Here is a 24,089-nt window from a genome sequence, read left to right on the forward strand (position 1 = left end):
TATCTTATTAAGTAAGCCAGCTGTGTATAGCATATATAGCATTTGGCTCCCAGTCATGTTATAAGCCTGTAACATGATCTCAGGGATTGTTGACACGGCAGCCCTTTTATATTCGTGTTTTTTCCTCCCAGGTGAAAACATTATCTTCAGTTAAAAATCTGAGTGCTGCAGACAGTCACTTGAGAGCCTCTCTTCTGTTTCCAATAAGGGCTGAATTATTTATGTGACAGGAACTCATCTTTCTCACAATCCTAGGGATGATTTTGTCTATGGGACTTTTTGTGAAGAGTACTGTGCAGAAGGTTGGAGAGCTGGATGCTTAAATCAAATGGCGGTTCTGTTTAGATGGTGGGCTTTCAAGCAAAGATATTAACCCACGGAATGGCAAGGGTGTGAATGTCGGCAGACTCTGAAAGGCCAAGTGCTACCGGGATAGACAGGCCACGCAACCTGAGTAGAGGTCTTAAATCTCTGCCACTTGAGTCTTCCTCAACCTTTGACCTCTTACTATCTCTTTTGAGGAGTTTGGGAGTTCTTTGTCTAATCTGCTGTGGCAACATTCATCTGGCAGGCCCCTGGAGCAAACTTTAAACTTCCTTTGGAGGATCAGCTCATTATTTGATCTTTCAAGGGCCTGGATTAGTCATTACTCTTGAAATACCACTTCTACCTACTTGTTCATGCCTGAAACTCCCAGGTTCCTTGGGAAAACTAGTGTGTACAATATCTTATATCTAAATCTGGGGATGCTGAATGTTTGCAAGAACTATGAATGACTGAAAAGCTTGCAGTCAAAGATCTGGACAAGTTGCAATGGAAGATGTCAACAAATGAGATGATAGGGTAGGCGAGGGAGACAAAAGGATTATGAGGTTACTTTTCATTGATTCATGATTCAGTTTAAGGCCAGAGGGACCATTAGAATGTCCAGTCTAATCTGCTTATATCACAGGCCATTACATTTCACGCACTTACCCATCTTGAGCCCTGTACAGGGCAGCTATGTACATGTCTGAATGTTCCACTATATGTATGTATGTAAACAAACAGCCATATATGAGCGTGCAGGCAGGCGTGCACACACTGTACGTTTATTGCTTTACTACCTGCCCAATGGCATTGAAAAGCTCATTTTCCCTACATTTGCAATAAAGTCTCTGATTTAACCTATACCACCTTCGACGTAACAACAGTTTCACCATTTTTATTATAGCGGTTCCTTGAGTATCCTCACTAAAGACGACAGCATTGATCAGTGTCGCTGAACAAGGGACTATAGGGGGAAAAAAAGGGCCATAAACTAAAAACAAAAAAAAATCAAAATTACTACTTGGAACAGAAACTAAAGCAAAACAATACAGTGTTAGAGTTCTATTTCATATAGATTCTACTGTGAATATTCTCATTCAACATAAAACAGTTACCTACCTTTTCGTAACGGTTGTTCTTTGAGATGTGTTGCTCACGTCCATTGCATTCTAGGGGTTGTCAGAAATTTTTGCCGTAACGGTATCTGTAGGGTCAGCATATTAAACGCTGCCGGCCCTATGCCCGGATGGAGACACCACTCGTGGCGAGATGAGAAGGTCCTGCTGAGGTGATCTGCTAAAACGTTCCTGGCTCCAGGTGCACGGCTACCAGACGAATGGCATGCCACACACAAAAATCTCACAGGCAGAGAGCTTCTTGGCAAAGGGCCGACGACCTGGCTCCACCCTGCCTGTTGATGTAATATATCACTGCGGTATTGTCCATCAGGATCTGCACCACCTTGCCCTTCAGGTGAGGCAAGAAAGTCTGGCAAGCCAGGCAAACCACTCTGAGCTCCTTGACATTCATATGGAGGGTCAGATTGTCCTGCAACCAGAGGCCCCAGATGCTCAATTCACCAAGGTGAGCTCCCTAGCCCAGGTCCGTGGCAGGGTCAATGACAGGGACAGGGTCACGAAGGGGACTCCCTCCAACACCGACCTGGGGGCCAACCCACCAATCCACGGACCACCGGATGTGATCTGGTACCCTGACTACCTGGTCTAGGTCGTGCCTGTTGGGGATGTAGACCAACGCCAGGTCTGCTTGCAGAGGCCTGAGATGGAGCCGGGCCTGACTGACCATGTGGCCCAACAATTGCAGGCAGGTGTGAGCCGTGCTGAGCGGGTTGTTCTTCACATGGGAGATCAGGTCCGACATGGCCTGAAAACGCGCTTCCGGAAGGAAGGCTCTGACTCACATAGAGTTGAGAACTGCCCCAATGAACTCTATTTGCTGGACTGGTGTTAAGGTGGATTTTTTCTCATTTATAAACAGGCCCTGGTCGCGGCAGGTGGAATGCACCAGATGGACACTCCTCTGCACTTGTTCCTGAGACGTGCCCTTGATGAGTCAGGGGTCGAGATATGGGAAGATCTGGACCCCTCAACATCTCAGGTAAGCGGCCACTGGTGCCATACATTTTGTGAACAGTGAGAGGCCAAGGGGTAGTGCTATGAACTGAAAATGGTGTCCGTCCACTATGAAACAGAGGAAACACCTGTGACCTTGGAATATGGAAGTAAGCATCCTTCAAGTTGAGGGTGGCATACCAGTCTCCCAGATCCAGGGAGGGGATGATGGAGGCCACGGAGACCATGTGAAACTTCAACTTTCTGAGAGACTTGTTGAGGCAAAGCCGGTCCAGAATAGGTCTGAGGCCCCCTTTTTCTTTCGGGATTAGGAAGTAATGGGAATAGAACCCCTTTCCTTTCATGTCCCGAGGGACCTCATCCCCCGCCCCCAGGTGCAGGATGTTCTCGACCTCTTGAACGAGGAGTTGCTCATGAGAAGGGTCCCTGAAGAGGGACGGGGAAGAGGGGGTGGGAGGGAGGGGCAGCCGAAAATGGCAGGGTTTAGCCCCGAGAAACTATGCTGGTGACCAAAGGATCTGAGCTGCAATGCTGGAGATCTGCGGCGTGGAGACAGAGAGCGCTGCCTTGGCTTGGGGGATCGGCGGCGCTCCACAGCCCCCTAGGGAGTCTTAGCGGCTGGTTTGCCTTGTAGGGAGCCTTTGCTGCTTTCTGCGGCATGCACGGTGCTGGCGGTGCAGGCAGAGGCCTCTGCTCTCTCGGCACTGGGGGAGCTTGGGAAGGTGCTAATGTCACTGCCAGTTTAGGTCCCCTACTGCTCCCAGGAGTCAGTGGTGGATCCGTTAAGGGGCTAAGGGCCCCGACCAGGGGGCAGACCGAACTGGGTCCTTTGCCCGATGCCCCATGGCCTTTCTTGCCTGGTGCCGGGGAGCTGTGCTTAGTTTTCTTTCTGGGCACTGGCGATGGGGAGCAGTGCCAGGCAGAGCCTGGTAGTGGAGGTATGCTGCGTACCAAGCCCAAGGTACTAGGAGTTGAATCTTGGCGGGATGGCTCGGAAGCGGGATGGAGGGCAGCCTCCATGAGAAGAGCCCTCAAATGAATATCCCACTCTTTCTGAGTCCTGGGTTGAAAAAGTTTACAAATACGATGCTTGTCCTTCACATGTGATTCCCCCAAGCACTTGAGGCGGCTGCTGTGGGGGTCACTTACAGGCATAGGCTTGTTACAGTCCGCACACGGCTTAAACCCTGGAGAGCGGGGCATGCCCTGCCTGAGACAAAGTCCCCACTCGGACTAACTTCTAACTACACTTAACAACTACTTAACACTAACTACTATAAACAACTATTTACAAGGCTCTAAGGCTCGAAGTCAGAAGACACAAACCGCTAGCCCTTGCTATGCAAGGAAAGATGCTTTGACTGACCATCAGGGGCGGTAAGAAGGAACCGAGAGGGCGAAGGGCTGGTGGCACCTGATATACCGACACATGAGCACCGAACTCAAGGGTGTGCCACATCCCACCCTACAGATACGGCTAAGGCAAAAATCTCCGACAACCATGCACAGGGGCGTGCGCATACCTAGAACGTAATCGACATGAGCAAGCACTCGAAGAAACAAACAACAAACTAGCTGTTATTTACTACACAGGTAAGAGCTAAACATCAGATCGAGTTAGTACACTTTTAAAACGTCCTTGCAGTTGTTTTCAGTGCTACAGAGTATCTATATCTATATATCAATCATTGGGTGAAATCCAGTCTCCATGAAGTCAATGGTAAAATCTCCATTAACTTCAAGATCTTCTCTTTCTCTCTCTCTCTCTCTCTGTGTGTGTGTGTAATGGGAGGGCTTTTTGAGAGTTATTCTCTTGGTATTGATTTTCAGATATTCTTTACTAAGAGCTATCAAACTAAGTTGAGGATAGAGCAGGGAAGGCAAGGATAAATTGTTTACAAGTCACCTTCTGAATTCACTGTAATACCCAGACCTTTCCCATTATCCCATTATATTACATGCCTGAAACTGTTCTTTGCGTCAAGTGCTACATTGGGTCAAAATAATCAGGTGAACCTTGATTTTGATAACAGGTTGTGCCACACCCAGTCACTAAAAGTTTAGGGAATAAAAAAACACCAGGAATCTAGTAGAATAATACAGCTGCTGATGTAGAAAGCGGGACTCCAAGACTAACATTCCTGTCTGATTGCCTTTATAAACAGCACGCAGTAATTTTCCAGTACAGTAGTCATTCTGCTAACAGACTTGCCAACTCTCACTCAGGCAGGTTTCTTTTTACTTTAGCGCTCATCATTTTGACAGATTTTGTTATTTTCCCAGGGAGTACAGGATCAATAACATTGCCTGCTAATTTACATGAGTCTTGGGGAGGGGGGCTTAGTTGAATTCAGTGTTACAGTTCTTTTTTCTTCCTTCATCAATGACATCAACAATTATGCAAGGGATCAAATTCAGCCCTGGTGTAAGTGGGTGCCAATCCCATCAGAACAGTGGCAGCCATTCCCTTGCACCAGACACAGAACATCAGTGCCACCATGGTCCCGCAACTTTTTACCAGCCGTAAGTGTGAGCGGGGGTGTGGAGAAGAGTGAGGAGGGGCGGGGTTTGGGGGGGGGGGTAAGAGGCAGCACGAGGGTGGAGCCTCAGGGGAAGGGATGGTGCAGGGGGTGGCCCCCCCACTGTTAGGAAGCTTCTGCCATCCCTGCCACCAGATCTAGTTCAGGTCCAATTATCCCTGCCTACACCCCCATCATGGGGGTTGGTATGGAGGCCCCCTCTCCAGCCTGCAGGGAAGGCAGAGGCCCCTAAGCAAGCTCCCCGGGGGCTGAAGCAGCATGGGACTGAATTTCTCCCATAATGAAACGTGTTCTATTATCCTGCTAATCTTCCCTTGGGGATAAATTCTGAAGCTCTGCCCATGGAGACTCAAGCCACACAGTGACACAGACATCATTTAGTCTTCGTGAAGCTTAACTGCAGTGATATTATGTTAATTTTATAGTGGGGGAAATCAAGATGAAGGCTAGCCTGCATGTTTATCCCAGAGCAAACCGGGGGTGTCTCCTGGCTTCGTGTGCTCTGTAACACTGAATTTACTTCATCTCCAGCCAGTTGTCCTAAATTATTTGGCATAAATGCATTTAGTTCTAGCCAATAAAGTCCACCTAATTCCATTTGGCCTCTCCCTCCATATTTATTTAGCAAGAACTGATCTAGAGCAGTGTGGATTCATACCGTCAAATAACTAACCCCTTAGTAACAAGCCCTGAACTTCATCTACAGGCTCAGAAATTGCTCCCTTCCTCCCATTTACAGCACTGCATCCCTGGCCCACGCATCTTGCGCTGGATATTTTTTTGGTCTTCCTCTGAATAATTAGATATTTGTTAGTGGACACTGGACTTGACAGACTCACATGGAATGGACTGAGTGTAGCTATGACTCCTTCTAAAGGCTGGACCATATAGCAAACTATATGCTGAAAAAAACAGACATGCCCATAGGAATAAATTACATACACATGAGTGACCAGGACTACAGTCCTGACCTTGTGCTCCAAAATCACTGGCTTCTCCCACTGGATCTAAAGGAGAATGACTGTAGCTGTTGATAGCAGCAGGTCCCTTTTCTTCTCCATGGGACAGCCAGCTGAAGGCTGCATTACCTACTCATACATATATAGCTCAGACATTACATACATATGGTCTAAAGAGTTAGTTCTATAAACCCAATCCTAGTCTATAGACTCCAAGTCTAATTTCTCTTTCCCTTTCCAAATTAGCTCTATTAAAATGGAAGTTGTATGCCCTTGTGTTGGTTGGTATTTACATTACAACATTTCATGTGAGATTTCCAGGATAACATTATTTAGAAGGGAACTACTCATTTATTTCAGCGTAGAAACTTTTGTACTCTCACATTACCAAATCTTTCTCCTGTAAATCTATTCACGGATGAAAAAGATAGGACCAACAACTGCTGAGAGCCAGCTGATCGCTCTTGGCAGGGGAAGAGGTATGACCAGTCCAAGGAAACAGTACTGGGATACAGAACAACTCTTCCCTACCCTACATCATTAGCATATCTGCCAACATGAGTCAATAAAATAACAGTCAATTCAAATCTACATACATTAGCATACACATGAAATGGGTAAATCAGAGAACTTGGTGATGGAACCTCTCCTTTAGTTTGGTCAAGGGTCACAGTGCTAAAGAGAGTATGTGTCAGCTGCACTTCCACCATCCCCCATCGACGCGGGACACGGACTACACCAAAAAGGATGAAGGAAGAGCCTGCACCATCACCAATTTTCCCAGTTGGGAGGTTTGCACACAGGGTGGGTACTGGGGCTTCCTGTCCTCTGGTGTGAAGTTGTGGGGAGCTCTCTCCCTCCACACCTTACCCCATCTCAATCCTCCTTCTCTGCCTTACTAGTGTAAAACAGGAGGCAACACGGGATAAATCTGGGGAAAGAGAGAAGAAATGAATTTGAGGTGGGAGACACTGATGGGGTGGAACAAAGAGGGAGAGATTTCCTTGCCCCTTTTTTCTCTACTTACCCCACTCTACCTGCATTACCCCCTGGAACACCACCAATTCATGTATCATCCAAACGGTAATTCTACAACCACTGCACTTGGCCCCTCCAAATAAGCCATTCAAATGAATTCTGGTGCCAACACACCACTCCTCCCAAATCACATCACAGCCGCAATCAATTCTATTCTCTTTTCCACACACAGAACCCCCTCCCCAAATCATTTGATAATGCTCCCCCACAACCCCTCCAATAACACCCCCCAATTTGAGAACACTGCCCCAGAGCCCCTCAGTTTATTCGATAACAACCTCTCCAATTCATTTAACAACATACAGCTCCCCTCAATACATTTTGCTCTCCCCCAAACATTCCCCTTATAAGGTAAATCCCAGCAGGTTCCCCCAGATAATTCTGTACCTTGCCCAGACCTCAGTGAATTCTGGCCCTGTGCCCCCCAAGCCCATTATTAATCCTGCCCCTTCCCCCCAGGCAGGACCCTCACTAATTCTGCTGCTGTCCCTGAGATCCTAACTCCCCCCGTTCTGTTTGCTGTAGAGCCACCCTTCTCCTGGTGCTGGGAGGGAGGAAACCCAGTATCAGGATCTTCACCCACTCCCTCCAAAGCCTGTGGGGCCTCAGGAATAACAGCAACCGTTTTCCTGACATCTCCTGGTCTGGTGGGAGGTGCCTAGTAGCTGGCATTAGAGCTGGCAAGAAACAGAATCGGCTACTGCTGATCAACCGTCTGCCAACCCTGTATTGGTCCCTCATGCTCCATGCAGCAGCTCTGATTGGCTGCTAGCCCTATTAGCCCATCTCCTGGGAAAGGCAGCCAGTGAGAGTGAGATTTCCCTGTAGCAGAGCCTGAAAATCTGTAATCTCTGGGACAGCCCGTTGACGTGGCAGGTCTGGGACTGGTTTGAATACCATTCTAAGCCTGTTTAGTAGCCGATGTGAAAGGAGTCGAGGCCACAGTCCATCTCCTAATGAGTGGGTATCAAAAATCACCACCTCTGGCACCAGCTGGCCTCTTTGCTAGAAATTACAGCAGAGGCCTAAACCTCACCCCTTAGACATGGTGCCTCTAGATAGGATGAGAGCACAATAGCAGGCAAGGTGGGGAAGCTCTGCCCGTTGCTTGTCCTGAGCCACTGGCATGAGGCCTAACCCAGGATTTACAGGTGTTTTGCTGCCAACACCTACTCTATCATCAGTAAGTTTGTGGGAAGAGACAGAGAGGAGGCTGGTGTTAGAAGAGCAGAGGGAGTTGGGAACAGGCTAGAGAAAGGTGCATGATGCAAGTGGGAGAAAGTTCAAGAGCTGCCAGCTTCCACCCCGGAATAGACGGGGTCACCGTTTTTCAAAGGAAAAGCTGCTGCATCGAAAAATGGCCGTTTTTCAAAAATGGAAATTTTCCTGAAACACTGCTGACTCTAGAAATTGTTCATAACATTTTAAACCAAAAGTCTGATCAAAAACATTACTGAAAACACTGCTGGAACTTTTCATTTTCCAAACGCTTGAGTTTTTGGGTAAATGAAAAAGTTTCTAAAACTATTTCAAGAACGGTTTCGATACAAATTTCCAGCACAAAAATTGATTAAAAATAGTCACCAAAAATTCATAAAAACAGGTCAGTTTTGAACCCTTTGAAATGGAAACAACTTCACCAATTTTGAAAGGTTTGCAAAAACTATTTTTTCATTTGTCAACAGAGAATCATCATCAAATGAGCTGGGTGTTTCTATGAGGTATTGAAGAGATCAGGGTTAGGCCTGATGCTGTTTAATATTTTAAAAACTGATGTGGACGTGAATACAAAATCACAGCTAATTAAAGTAGTGGATGACACAAAGACTGGCAGAGTGGGGAATAATAAGGACAAGGAAGTCGGGCAGAGTGATTTGGGTTGCTTGGTGAGCTGGGCCTATTTTAACAAACATGTTTTAAGACAGCCAAGTGCAACATTATACATATAGGAGCAAGGAACGCAGGCTATACCTACAGAATGGGGGACTGTATCCTGGAAAGCAGTGACTCTGAAAAGGATTTAGGGGTCATCGTTTGCAAGTTGCTGAACTTGAGCGCCCAGTGTGATGCTGTGGCAAAAAGGCTAATGAGATCTTTGGATGTATAAACTAGGGAGCAGTGAGTAGGAGCAGGGAGGTGCATATGGAATTGGGGAGAATGATACTGGAATACTGTGCAAGTTCTGGTATCCACACTGTAAAAAGGACATTGCAAAATCGGTACAGAAGAGCCACAAAAATAATTTAAGGACTGGAGAAAATGCCTTTCAGTGACAGACTTAAAGAGCTCCATTTGTTTAGTTGCTCAGAAAGAAGACTGAGAGATGACTTGATTACAGCATGTAAGTGTCTTCATGTGGAGATTATATCAGGTACTAAAGGGCCCTTTTATCCGGCAGAGGAAGGCCTAACAAGAACCAAAGATTAGAAGCTAAAGCCAGGCAAATTCTAATTAGAAATAAGGCAGAAATATTTAAGAGTGAGGATGCTTAACCACTAGAACCAACTATCAAAGGAACTGGTGGATTCTCCATCTTTTGTCTTCAAATCAAAATTGGATGCCTTACTGGAAGATACGCTTCCATCAAACACACATTGTTGGCTCACTGCAGCAGTTCCCGGGTGAAATTGTTTGGCCTGCATTATACAGGAGGTCAGACTAGATGATCTAATGATTCCTTCAGGTCTTAAAATCTGTGAATCTATGAAACCAACTCTACCCCAGAGGTAGCTACATTACATAGTGATGGATGACATGACTTTCGTATACAGAGTTTGTAAAGCATACGATGAGCCTCCAAAATAATATTAATGAGCACCTGGATAACACGTAATATCGGTAAAGCAAGTACAAACATTAACTAATTAATTTAACGGTCTATGTGCATTTCTAATGTACCCACACTATACTAGCTAGCCATCCTGTACAAAATTGAGGGTCACAATGATATCTTTCTAAGGATATATTTTGCTTTTCTTTATTTTAAGTCCACTTCTCATGCAGGATTATCTATCTAGGTTTTAGACCATGTTTAGACCACCACTGTTCTATCTGAGCAACTGTCTTCTTTGAGCAATGCTATTAGCTTTACTTGCTGCTGCGGGAAAGCGGGTGATCAACAGTGGTTCAATTGCTCTCTGTTGGTAGGGCACCTCCCCTGCCTAAAGCTGTACATTTGGCACCATCACCCCTCTTTCACAGCTGGCACTGGAAAGTGCAGAAGCAGAGGCAGACTTTGAGACATCTTGGCTTTGCTCATTCAGGGCTCAGATAAGGACCAAGGATCCTGAAACAGATCTAGGATTGTATAGGGCATGGGACTTTGGTGTAACATGTTCCCATCAGTCAGACTTGCTTAGGAAGTAGCTACCACATGTTGAACCTGCTGTGGCTTCTGGGTGGCCTTTGCTGTCAGGTCCAGCTAGCGGATTGAATGAGTGAATCACAGAGTGAATCACCAGGGCATCTGAGCCACATGCAGAGTGCAACAAAGGAGTCTAGCCCAGAAGCTGTGACAGCAGCTGGGTCTGGTCTCCTACCACATCGAGCTGTAGATGAAAGAAGAAATTTTTAGCTGCTGTTGCTATCTAGCTGTTCAGAAGCAGCAACAAATCCAATAGTTCCCTGCAAGAATTGAACATCTACTGAATTGTCCATCCCCCCCACAAGATAACTGTGTTTGCATCTAGGCCATTGCAAGTTCTGGCCTTTTTCGTTCTATTACTGTGTTTGGGGAAGTAGTTTTCCTGCTCACAGACCCTGATCATGAATGCTGAAGTGCGTGGCCACTGGCCAACCTGTGTTTTCAGTAATAACAGCTGATGTGATCTGTGATTTCTTAGCCTCATGCCAATGCCAGTGTTGGATTTGCCTATACATTTGTTCTGCTGTTCAATGTGTTGGAAGCAACCCACCCACGTGGCACGCAAGGATCCAAATTCCATATGCTTACAGCAGGGTTTCGTAAGAAATATCTATAGGCCTCGGCAGAGGATTAGAACAAAGAGGTGCTAACAGGGTGCAGTTGGGACAGGAAAGGAAGCCATAAAAAAACTGAATGGAAAAAGAGGGTCAAGAAACATAAAAAGTAAAAGAGGAAGAAAGAGGCATTTTTAAAAGGTGAAAGAGTAACAATAATAATGAAGGAAAGAGTCTTTTATCTTTGCCAGTTTCGATAAAAAACTTTTAAAAAATTTTCTATTCTCTGACATTTAATTTGAACATACAATAGTGTATCAAATTCTTCATTCAGTGTTTCATTGTGTCCTTTTACAGATGCTATACTGGAGTGGCTGGGTTCTAACCTCATCCCTGGTTGCGTGGAATTACTGCTCCTTGCCCCACTCTATTTGGTTCTCCCAAGAGGTGGCTGCATTTCAAAGGGATATATAATTTGCAAAGCACTAGGGGATTGTTTTGGAAGAAAGACACTGTTATTAGTATCACAGGCATTTATTTGCAGATAACCTAATGTTTAAGGTGGATGATTATTTTTTATTTGCATGACAATCCCCAGTAGAGATTGAAGCCTCCTGTTACATACACAGTAAGTTGCCATTTCTGCCCCCAAAAGCTTATGATCTAAGTAGACAAGGATCAAGAGGGGAAATAAAGGGACAGTAGGGAATAGTGGCTTGCCAAAAGTCACTGCCAGATCCAGAAATAGATCCCAGGTCTCCTATCACTAACCAGTGCCCTATCACTAACCACACTAACCTTTCTAATAGATTCCTCATAAGGTAGATGCAATTCTATTTAAATTCACAGTACCAGAAACCCTGTGCAACTTCAATTAAAAGCAACGAGAGAAAAAAGATTTACTACAAAAATGAAGCCATTGTTACCTTCTTCTATATTCCAGTCTAGAGTGAAGTGCTCAGTGGAAATGGGAAAGGACCTTATTGTAACAAGATGCTATAATAATTTTACTTGAAACCCTAAAACTAATTCAGGGCACATTAAAAAAAAACAACAACATTGACATGGTAAAAGAGAATGGTTTCTTTAAGATGTTCTTGGTCAGAGAATATGCGAAGCATGCGTTTCTAATATCTGGGTGGGCAAATGCAAGTGGAAATTTCAATTCTACAGAGGCACAGAGAATGTGCTTCTGAAAATATTTCCAGTCAAAAGCACGTGAAGTGTGAAAGTGTGGTCTACGTGGAGCGAAGGAGAGCATGTGGTCTGTCACATCATCAGCTGGAGTTTGTGGCCTTTTCTGGGTATTAAGCACGTTTGGTGTTTGTTGCCATGGCTCTGACAAAATGGACTGATGAGAACATCAATGTCTGGCTAAACTGCTTCTGAAGAGAACTTTGCCGAACTATGCCTCTAAGTTGCCTGGTAATTCCATACAGGAAAAAACTATTCTGCAAGAATGTTAAGGGGCTAAAAAAGTGGGGCAATTTGGACATACCAAGATAATGGCCCTTTCTTAGCAGCACTGGGGGGTGTGTGTGTGATTTAACTCCATCCTTAACTTAGCCCATTGTTATTGCTTATTATTTTTATAGAGCTGTAAATGTACAAGGTGCAGTAGAGAAGGCGCAAAACAACACACGCACTTCACCAAGAATTCACAGTGCAATCTGGGTCCCACTAGGTACCCCTTGTGCGCACAGCCAAGTGTGTTTCCAACAATGCACTTGGCTGGTGGTGAAAGATGCCAGACCATTGCTTGCTGAGCTTAGTCAGCTGCTTATCTCAGTCTCTAGCTCCGTGGAGATGGTGCCAGAACTCCCTGGGATTGTCTGCATCCACTCCAGGCACCTCCAAATGGCTTTTCAAAATTTCCAATGGAAACCTTTCTTGCTGAGCAAGGATCATGAGCTAAGAGTTCACTCAGGCCTCCTGCTTGAGAAAATGACTTGGAAAGGGCACCATACCGTGGGGTTATGCAACTTCCCTGTGGAAGTTATAAGCATTTCCTTGAGCGTTTTGGGAGTCTGGCCTCTCCTTTCACAGTTCCAAGGGTGTACATGGTATCCTATGATGTCTGTTGAAGCCACTGCTTCTGAGCGCTGTGCTGAGAACAGTGAGATACCCACCTAAACAGCAATGTGACTGCAATGTTGTAGAACAGCAACAGTGCAGAGACCAGGCGAAAGCGCACCGGTTCTTCACTCGAAACAGCCTACGGCCTATGTGGACACAGCACGCCACTGGTGCTCTCTCACGGGTTCCATTCTCTAGTGCAGACACAGCATTAGAGAGACAGAAGACATGGCTCACACAGGAGGGCTTTGGGAAAGCAGTGGGTTGTAAGGGGAGATTCAAAAGAAGAGAAAAAGGCCAGCTGGCTCATGTGAAACTGCTGCTGTTCCAAAAGGAAGTATTTTTTCACACGACAACAGTCAACCTGTGGAACTCCTTGCCAGAAGATGTTGTGAAGACCAGGACTATAACAGCATTCAAAAAAAGAACTAGATAAGTTCATCGAGGATAAGTCCATCAATGGCTATTAGCCAGAATGGGCAGGGATGATGTCCCTAGCCTCTGTTTGCCAGAAGCAGGGAATGGGCAACAGGGGATGGATCACTTGACGATTACCTGTTGTGTTCATTCCCTCCGAAGCACCTGGCATTGGCCGCTGTTGGAATATAGGATACTGGGCTGGATGGACCTTTGGTCTGACCCAGTATGTGGCAGACAATGGAACGGGTAAGCACGAGTGCACTGAATCAAGCAGACCTGGAGCCATCACCACAGTACCTACAGGAATCACCTGCTGTTGAGCTCTGAGCCTGAAAGCCCTTGTGTGGTACACAGAAAGGAGTGTGAAAGGCCAATGTGACTCAGTGACAGCACAGGTCTGAACAGAAGCTATACAAGGCACAGTGAGACTTAAGCTGGTGCTTAAAGTTCATCATGTGCAGAAGTGATTTCCTGAATCAAGATCTGAGCTCAGAACTGCATGACACACAAAGATCTTGCAATCTAAATTAGTCAGATGGTGTAGATCAGACACACAATTCAGCAGAGGACCAGATGTGACAGAATATATTCCTGTGTTCACACCTGACACGCTATTGTAATAATCTTTGTATAAAGTAGGCCTTGTAAGGTATCATTTAAAACCTCATAATTTGCTGATCAATAATATCATGGCAAAATGCACATATCAGCATTATATGTGAAGTTAGAGATGTAAATTGAGATGATGACTAAAAAACAAGGTTTTCCAGAGAAGTCTGGGGAGTGGCCAAACCAGTTCCTCAGAGACAAAGGGTAAATTGATGCCTCAGACAGGTGTAAACAAGGCTGATGGACCATTACCTGCTAAGTGGCCATTCTTTGGCAGGAAAAGGGCAAAAAAAAAAAATCTACATCTTAGCAAAGGAACAACATGGAAGTTCCTTTCTACACAGACTGCCTGTCACCTTGCTCCCAGCTGGTCCTGCTTCTCCAAGGGGGAACACTGCAAGATGCCCCTTTCTCCCAGGGGGAACACTGCAAGATGCCCCTTTCTCCCTGCCCACTGCATTCATGCCATCGAAAGCAAAAAGGAATTGGACTCTGGGAGAAGGGGTCGTGACCTACAGGGTTTGATCAGGAAGACTGCTGAAAGCGTATGGTGAGAAACTCTGCTTGAATTTGATACAGTTTGTGAAGATAGGTATTACAGTCAATGTCTTATCTTTATTTTTCTTGTAAACATTTCTGACCTTTATGCCTCAATTCCTTGTACTCAAAATCTCTCTTTGTGGTTAATTAACATGTTTTATTGTTTTATCTAATCCAGTAGGTTTAAATTGAAGTGTCTGGGAAACTCCATTTGGGGTGACAAGTTGTGTGCATATTATTTCTTTTCAAGAAATAACAGACCAAATATGACTTTTATATTTACCAGGAGAGGGCTGGGCAGTACAGGACTTATATTTCTGGGAGAAAATCTAAGACTAGGAGTGTGTTGGGGTCACTCTGCAGAATAACCCAGGCTGGTGAGAGCCAGAGTGTAACCCAAGTGTGGCTGGCAGGCTGCACCTACAAGCAGACACGTAGGGTCCAGCTTGCAGTGCTGGAAGGCTGTTTGTGAGTGGCTCACGTGGGAGCTACTTCAGCAAGGAATTGTAAGGCACGGCCGGTTGCAGGGCAGGGGTGACACAGCCCCCTCACTGTTCTGGACTGCACTCTGGTATCTCACAGCAGGTAAGGTTTAAAGGCCAAAAAGGGTGTGACAACTAATCAAGCCCTATTTTGCATTGAATAAAGAAACAAGATTAGACATGCCATCACTGCAACATTGTGTAGCTAAATATAGGAAACTATTTGGTCTCCCAGATTATGCAGCTAAGGGGAAGAAAAAACACAATCCCCAAATAAATTAAATATGTATGTAGCTTCCAGGGAATCCTGTTGTACTGATCACAAATTAAATGGACTCTGAGGTAACGAAAATCTGATCTGTTCAACAAATGAAAAACGATATTACAGCTGGACATTGCAGTTAACCATATGCCCTAATGCTGTCAGACACTTTGATGGTGTTCAGTGGAGAGATGCTTTGGAGAAGGGTGGTTGCAAGAAATAGGGATGTTGATTTTGTTTTTTAAGCTCCTTACCGTGACTGGCAGGGGTGTGTGTTACATCTTCTGATTTGGGGTTCAGGGCGCATCACACGCTGGCAGTCACTGTCATTCACCAGCATCATGGTCTTGTTAACGATCCTAGTACAGGACACAATGGTTTTACGTTCACCTAAAAGTCAAACCAAAAACAATGGCAAACCAGTAAGCTAGTGAATTGCTGGAGGCTGTTAAATAACAAGTTGATCTTAAATAGTTAACAAATCTCCTCTACAGCTAATTCTTTCTGCCTACCTCTACCTATAGCATACAGAACTAATATCTCTGTGGATGTTTCTGTCTTCTGCTGCCTTCTCTTTGGGCTGCTCTGTCCCGTTAGCAAAGGTTCAAATCTTTGCACAGTGATTAGGGCCCTACCAAACTCACTGTTCATTTTGGTCAATTTCACGGTAATAGGATTTTTAAAATAATAAATTTAATGATTTCAGCTATTTAAATCTGAAATGTCCCGGATGTAAGTGTAGGAGTCCTGACCCAAAAGAGGGGGCATTGCAAGGTAACTGTAGTGGGGTCATGGTATTGGCTCCCTTACTTCTGTATTGCTGCTGAAGGCGGCGCTGCCTTCAGAGCTGGGCGGCTCTGCCTTCAGAGGGGGCGGCTGCTGACTGGGAGCCCAGCTCTGAAGGCAGCATCACTGCCAGCAGCAGTGCAGAAGTAAGGGTGGCCTGGTATGGCATTGGCACTCTTACTTCTGCGCTGCTGCCTTCAGAGCTGGTCCCTCGGCCAGCAGCTGCCACTCTCCAGTTGCCCACTGCCACCCTTACCTCTGCTCTGCTGATGGTGGTACTACCTTCAGAGCTGGGCGCCTGGCCAGCAGCTGCCACTTTCCAGCCTCCCAGCTCTGAAGGCAGGACAGAAGAGTGGCAATACCACGACCCGCCCCCCCTTCATTAACTTTGCATCTTTCAAGCTGACACCAACCTTTTTCAAGTCCTCTTTCAGTGTCTCAAATCACTTTCTTCAAGGTCTTCCTCAAGGTCTCTGTCCCGTGACTACTAGCTCATGTAGTCTCTGGCCAATATATCCCACATCTCATCATCTCACATGACCCAGACGATACTCCCTCGGTTTTTCCATGATGGGGGGGATCTTCATCATGGCTCCTACTGTTTCACTGCATAGCTTATCAGCTCTTATCTGACTCAGAATTCTCAATCTGGCAGTGTGAGGTGGTAGTTCTTCTCTCTTCCAAACTGGCCAGCATTTCAACCAGCCTAATCCTACTCTTAATTCACTTTGCTCTTTAGTTTACTTTGCATATTCTTATTGAAAAGAATTCCTATCACTCCTTCCACTTCCACCAACTGCTCTTCATGTGGCTCCTAACATCAACATCCACATTCTGATCATGGCTCCACACTGACTGCAGGCGTTCAAATTGTTGCATGGACTTTTATTTGAGACCATCTAGTTTTATTGGCTTCTTGCTGTTCCTCAAAGCATTCTATGTACTCCATATTTTGTGAGCTGATGCGTAAGCCATTTTCTTCTAATGCAGTCCATCACAGCTCTTCAGCCGTTTCCAGTTCATATTTATCTTCAGGGCACAATGTAATGTTGTCGGTGAAAAGCATGCTCCACGGAGCCTCTCTCCAAATTTCCTGCATCAAGGTGTTCATTGCCATCACAAATAAGACAGGGCTAAGGGCTGATCCTTGAGTAGGACTACCCTTGCAGTGAATGACTCACTGTAGCCATAGCTGCTTCTCATTACTGTTGTGCTACCCTCGTACTTGTCCATGATAGTCTGAACGCATGACTCCAGCAGATTATGCACCCACAGGCACCTCCATAACAATTGTCTAGGAACTCAGCCATAAGCCTTCTCTAAATCCACGAACACTAAGTGCAATTCCTTGTGTTTCTCTCCATATTTCTCCTGCAAACACGGGATCCATTGTTGGCCTTCCTGGGACAAACCCAAATTGTTTGTCACTGAGTTGATGCTCCAGTGCCTCCCGAAGTCTTTTCTCAATAATTCTTTCCAGACACTTCACTGAGTGACTCATCAATTTGATGGGTCTGTAATGACTCCATGCTTGCACATCTCCTTTATGCTTGAAGTTAGTGACCAACGTGTTTTTCCTCCACCAGCCGGGAATTTTTCCAGTACAGAGAATTAAGTTGAAAAAGTTTGTCCATCATCACCACTACTTCATGGCCTAATGCTTTAAATACTTCAATTGGTACATCATCTGCTCCCACTGCCTTCCCACCTTTCATCATCTTTAGCACTGAGTCTCCACTGTGGTGACATGTCTTGTCAAGTTTTGCTTGTGCATACTTTCTTCAATGGTTTCTTCACATTCTCTTCACTGAGCAGTTTCTCATGAAACTGCTGCCACCGCCCGATGATTTCACTATCTTCCCTTAGTACTCTTCCATTTTCATCTTTGACACGCTTCACAGCTCCCAAGTTCTCTGAGCTTCTTTGCTTAATCTTGGCTAATCTACATATTCCTTTTCCCCCTTCCTTCATTAGTAGTCCTGAGTAGTCCTTTAAATGGCTGACCCTTTGTTTCTGCAACTGCTCTTTTAGCTATTTTCTGTACCAGTCTGTATTACTTAGAACTTATCATCACTCTTATTTTCTGCCATTGCCATTCTTTTTTACTGCTTCCTGCATGTCACGGGGCCACCACCAATTTCCCTCATTTCGTCTGGCTACAGACAGCTTGTGCACTTTCTGTAATATATTTGGATATTTCCCCCAAATCTTATTGGTATCATCATGGGCGGTTTGGTTGTTGTCCAACCTCCAGAGAACTTCATCCTTAAATTTCACACTCAGGCTCAAGACACCACACTCCAGAATGGTTCTACTATTTCCACACAACCTATGTCTCTGCATCAGCTGAGAAGGGGGCTCAATTCCACTGATGAACATGGCACCTTGGGCTTAACAATCCACTTTGACGTGAAGGTGTTGCGTTGTGACTGTCACATAGTTGCCTTTCAACACGGCGAGTTAACATCATGATGTCACGATGTAAACATCACCATCTCACCATGCAAACCTACCCAAGTGATATTTATTTGGGGGAAATGCCTCAAGCGTCTCCCATTATAATCTTAAGTCTGCCTGTTTTATATACTTGACAAACCGAACGCTTGTGATGTATGACCAAGCAACAGAAAATCCATTAAAACCTGTCACTGGAAAGTCCAGTGTGAATTAAGCCCCTGATCTCTTTTAGAACCATAAATGAGTCCCAATCTAAAAGTCCCAAAGGGAAGAAGACCTTTCCACCAAGAACAAGTACTGGACTGTGTCTGAAAACCAAAGTGTTTAAGAACTGACATATCCGAGCCCACTGATGGTGGGACTCATATTGCCAGAAGGTGATATTTGTGACACTAACTGTGTGGGAGGCCTATTGTAAAGCCCTGTCAACAGGTTTAAGATTCACTCTTGTGAGGGCTCAATGACTGGGAGAAATTGTTATTGTAAAAGGAAAGCAAACGAGTCCATTTTTAAATCAACTTTTTTATAAGAAGAAAAATACAGGCATTTAGTGAGGTTGGAGGATCCTGAGGGTGGCAAACCTGACAAGGAGTGAGGCTTTTAAACTGAGCACTCTAACTCCTTTGTGGTATCTTCATGATGGGATGAATTGTTGAAGCTGGCACCAACCACTCAGTGCTAGTCGTTAAAGGAGCTTGGCCGGGGTGTGACCTGATTCCCTAGGGAGAAATTAAAGCTGCCTCTCCCATATACGGAAAGTCAACATATAGTGGCAGATGCAGCCTTAACTGTCTTCCGTGAGGGTCAAGTCCCCCTCTGGCTTCATGAATCTATCCCAGAATGCCCCAGGAAAAATCAAATGAAAAGTGTGATCTGCAGGGTGCTAATGTGGTTAGCTGGTTGAGGGTTTCTGATGCAATCTACAGCAAATTGTCACAGTGGGACTGCTCCTACTTCATCCTCGGAGAAGGAAGCTTCTTTCAGCAAATATGCATGCATGCCTGTGAAAACTCTGCTCCAAGAATCTGACTGAGCCTTGAGATATGGGCCTGCATATAAGTGCCTTGAGCCATCCGTGAAGCACTAAACCAGGTGCAGTTCCACTGCATAATAATGAACCGACAAAGCAGCAGCCCTGCCAGAACACTGGCCGAGAATAGACTGCACGGCTGCTGCTAACTTGTAGATCTGGTGAAAGTGAGCTTTCGTTTCACCCAATTGCCATGCCAACAGCCATTTCCGTACCTTAGCCCTCCTCGTGATGTCTGTGCTTTGGCAGCGCTGCAGCCTGTGTTCTGCATTCACCTCTCTTTATTGCCTGCCTTGGCAAACACTGTACAAAACAATCCCACCACATTCCCAAATGGCCTTACCTCCTCCACACTGCACACTGCATCCTTCCCATCCGCTGTGTGTCCAGATGTACAAAGAATCCTGTTGTTTTTCTGGCTCGCTTCTGTTTTCAGCGGTATAGTTTACAGGAATGGTGTATTCGTAATGAATTCCATAATTCTGGTCGTGAAATAACAGCACCTGGTTCAGCAGCAGAAGAAAGGTTGTTATGGTACACTGTGAAAAGCCAACAGAGCGCAGAGACGGCAAAGCAAGCCATGCTGTCTCGGGCCAACACGTTCAAAGACGGGTGCTGCAAGAAAGGCAGACAAATCCTTATTTAGGCCCTGAAAATCAAAGTGGCCTGATCTTCAGAGGTGCTGACACAAAGGAAAACCATGAGAGCTGGTGCTCAGCACTTCTGAGAAATCAAGCAACTTATGGAGGTGTCCAAAACCAGACTTTGGTGTCTAACGTTAAGTACTCAATTTTGAAAAATTTGGCCGTCGCTTTTTTTGGTGTCAAATGTGATGAGTTGGCTTCAAAACAGAATTAATTCGACAGCAGGAAACATTAAATCAGATTGACGTTCATATAGTAACTAATTAAGTTAACGATTGCATGGAATTAAGATGCCATTCATCATACGTGCCTTAATTTGTTTTGGGAAGTCAGGCTGGCTGCCAGACTGATCTATTTATTTAACCTTCTGGAAGGAGCAGTGGGTTGGGAGAGAGAGGGGTTTTTGAGTTTAACATCATATCACTTCACACTTTCATGGCACGGGAATTTATTAATGCTGCAGAGATGCGCATTTAACAGCTTAATCAATAAACAAGTCAAATCATCACCATGGGAAATGGTGCTGACAAGAACGAGCCTGTCCTGGGCTAACTGACAAACCTCACTAATGGGATATGACTGTCTCTCCCTACACGCAGGTATTTTCTGAAGAAAGAAAGAAGGCGCTGGGCTTTTTCACATCAGGCAGTGACATCAGTGGTTCCATCCAAGTTCTCACTTCTCCAAGGCGCCGCTGCAGTGATGCTGCGGTGTGAAACCTGCTTCTAACAGGCTCATGTATGACCTCTCCAGCCTCTATACTCTGTGAAATTCACTAAAAGGGACCACTATAAACAAAAGGAGGGCTATAAAAGGGTGCCTCATTATTAGTCACAGTGGGCGTGGAGTTCCGATTCTACTTGGATTTACACATTAGGCCAGATTTCACTGAGTAATTTTGGTAAAAGGAGTCCCACTGGTGTAAAACCAGTGAGAGATAAGAAACAGACCCACTGCATCTTTTATCTGAATTACTGTGCTATGTAAAAGGGATAGCTCAGTGGTTTGAGCATTGGCCTGCTAAACCCAGGGTTGTGAGTTCAATCCTTGAGGGGACCATTTGGGGATCTGGGGCAAACATTGGGGACTGGTCCTGCTCTGAGCAGGGGGTTGGACTAGATGACCTCTTGAGGTCCCTTCCAACTCTGATATTCTATGATTCTATGATGAAAGATAGGCGGGAGGGCTTTACTAGCTGACTTTGGAGCACATCTATTTTCTGGACCAGATTCTCGGGGGTATAAATTGGAGTATCTCCTTTGAAGTTAATGGACCTATAGCAATTTACACCCAGCTGAGGATGTGGCCTCTGTGATTTTTAAAAACAGACATAATTACTATTACAATATAACCCCAGTAGCATTAACACAATGATTTGAACAGGAACCCACCAGGCAGCCACAGGTACGCTCCTTTTTGACTCTTCATTGTTCTGGAAACACATCTTCAACCCTCTAAAAAGCCCCAATCAAATAGGGTTTATAAGCACCTCTGACCTGGGATGGGGCATAAAATGACTGTACATGTGCTGGAAGCCTGGACTTGAGTTTAAAGCTGTCTGAATAATTGATATTTTGGTTCAGTAGCCGAAACAAAAAAATCTCCCCAAAATTTTATTGCAGGTTGACCTGAAAGAATTGTTTTTGTTTGTTTTTTCCATTTTTTTAGTTTCCATCTTTTTTTAGTTTTTTTCCAAAATAAATCCCAACTAGACTTCAAAATGAAAAGTTTCATTTTAATGAAATTGAAGCAAAATGTTTTGACTGTTGTCAAATTTTTTCCAGCCAAAACTATTTGCTAAACTGGACCCAAATTTGCTAATAGTTTCAGTCAACTCAAAACTACACTTCTGTGAATAAACGATCTGAAAAATTTTGCCCAATTCCACTGGAGTTGCAGCAATTGACTCCCTGTATATCTGTACGATGAGCACTGTAAGGACAGCAGGCTCTCTGCACCGTTTAGTTGATCTCCACAGTAAACAAGTCCGGACAGAAAAGTACCTTCTATGAGGAGTGGGAAACAAAGACAAGTTTTTGCTTTGGTTACAGAGGAAACTTTGTTTTTCACAGATTCTCAGGACAGAGGGAACTGCTGTGATCATCTAAACTGGCCTCCTGTACAGCACAGGCCATAGAACTTCCCACAAACGTTCCTAGACCTGATCTTTTTGAAAAATAGTCAACTGTCATTTAAAAACGGTCAGTGAAGGAGAATCTGCCGTGACCCTCGCTAAATTGTTCCAATGATTAATTATTCTTACTGTTAAAAAATGACACCTTATTTCTAGGCTGAATTTGTCTAGCTTCAATTTCTAGCCATAGATCGTGTTAGACTTTTCTCTGCTAGATTGAAGAGCCCATTATTAAATATTTCTTCCTCCTTAGAGACTGTAATCAAGTCACCCCATAACCTTCTCTTTGTTAAGCTAAATAGATTGCACTCAAGTCTATCACTATAAGGTATGTTTTATTCTTAGCTTGAAGCCAAAGTTAAGGCCGCGATGGACCACACGATCATCATGTTTACAAAGCTTTCTGCAGAATCCAAAACATTAGGCAACAGTCAGGAGAGAACTCAGTTCCTGTCCTGACTTTATTTAAGACACGAGGTATGAGCAGCTCATCTATTGCACTACGGAAAGAGTCATGTTTAAAGCATCTCTGTGCTCCAGGAGTGTTTGGTTGCCCTCTGTTGCCAAGAGGAGGTCTAGCATAGGCCTAGCTACACAAACATTCATTCATTTATCAAAGAAATATACGTACAGTAACACATTTGGAGAAATGCTCCAAGTATTAAAAAACAGCTCCTTAAATGAGATCTTTATTATCTCAGCATGGAAACAAAATGAGTGAATCTAACGGCCCATATGAAACCCATTTCATAGCCACATGCAATATGTGTGTGTTCATGCATGTGTGTGTGTGTACGTGTAATTGATTTCAAATGCAGGTCACAATGGATTCAGTAAGGCTTCTGGCTCTTTGTCAGTCAAGTGTGTTCCACCGTTGTTTGGACAACAGTTTTCTATTTAGAAGTTACTGGTAACCATCCTTTTCATTCTTGTGTTGAAAGAATTAAAACCACTATCCTATTTCAGGGGAAAGATTAATATTTGACTCGAGAAAAGAGTTTCAAATAAATTACATGCTGTTTTAAGTGAGCTTTGTTTATTATTCTCCCAATGACTTTGGGCTTCATGTTTGTTCTAATGGTCCGATTCTGGTCTCTATCCCATCTTTAAAGCATATCTGAGGAAGAGGGAGAGAAAGGAAAAATCACCCCTATTAATAGCAGACTGAAAAGTCAGTTTGTATTGCAGTAGAACCTCAGAGTTATGAGCTGACCGGTCAACCACACACTGCATTTGGAACCAGTTCCTTCTTGCTGGATACACTGACAGAGGGGAGGTGGGTGGGTCTTGGAATGGATATGAGCAACACATCTCGAAAAACAACAGTTACAACAAGGTAAGTAGCCATTTTTTCTTCTTCGAGTGCTTGCTCATGTCGATTCCAAGTAAGCGACTCCCAAGCAGTTCCTAGGAGGAGTTGGAGTTCACTGAGTCGCAGACCGTAGCACTGCTCCGCCAAATACAGAATCATCTCTCGCCTGCTGAGTAATGGCATAGTGCGACATAAAGGTGGGGACTGATGACCATATCGCTGCCCTGCAGATGTCTTGCCTGGGGACCTGTGGCAGGAGTGCTGCTGAGGAAGCCTGCGCTCTTGTGGAGTGTGCTGTTAATGCTGGGGCAGGTATCTTTGCTAGGTCGTGATCCATAAAAAGATCCTTTGGGATGACACTGGAAGCCCTTTCAGTTGCTCAGCAATTGTGATGAAGAGTTGTGTTGATTTTCTAAACAGCTTTGTCCACTCAGTGTAAACAGTTAACGCTCGTCTGACATCCAGGGAGTGGAGCATTCG

The 24,089-nt window shown here is 44.8% G+C and overlaps 1 protein-coding gene across 2 annotated transcripts in view; it reads right to left on the bottom strand.

Annotated features, from left to right (window-relative positions):
• ADAMTS17 (ADAM metallopeptidase with thrombospondin type 1 motif 17) overlaps positions 1–24,089 on the bottom strand; it is a 254,629-nt gene that overhangs the window by 39,595 nt on the left and 190,945 nt on the right. For both annotated transcript variants that reach the window (XM_084641878.1, XM_084641877.1), the window contains 2 exons: positions 19,863–20,022; positions 15,501–15,636 (listed from right to left, as the gene is read on the bottom strand). In XM_084641878.1, coding sequence (XP_084498004.1) covers positions 15,501–15,636; positions 19,863–20,022 — 296 coding nt within the window. The remainder of the gene's footprint in view (positions 1–15,500; positions 15,637–19,862; positions 20,023–24,089) is intronic.

Source organism: Lepidochelys olivacea (assembly GCF_965140295.1).
Source record: "Lepidochelys olivacea isolate rLepOli2 genome assembly, chromosome: 10".
NCBI classification, from domain to species: Eukaryota; Metazoa; Chordata; order Testudines; family Cheloniidae; genus Lepidochelys; species Lepidochelys olivacea.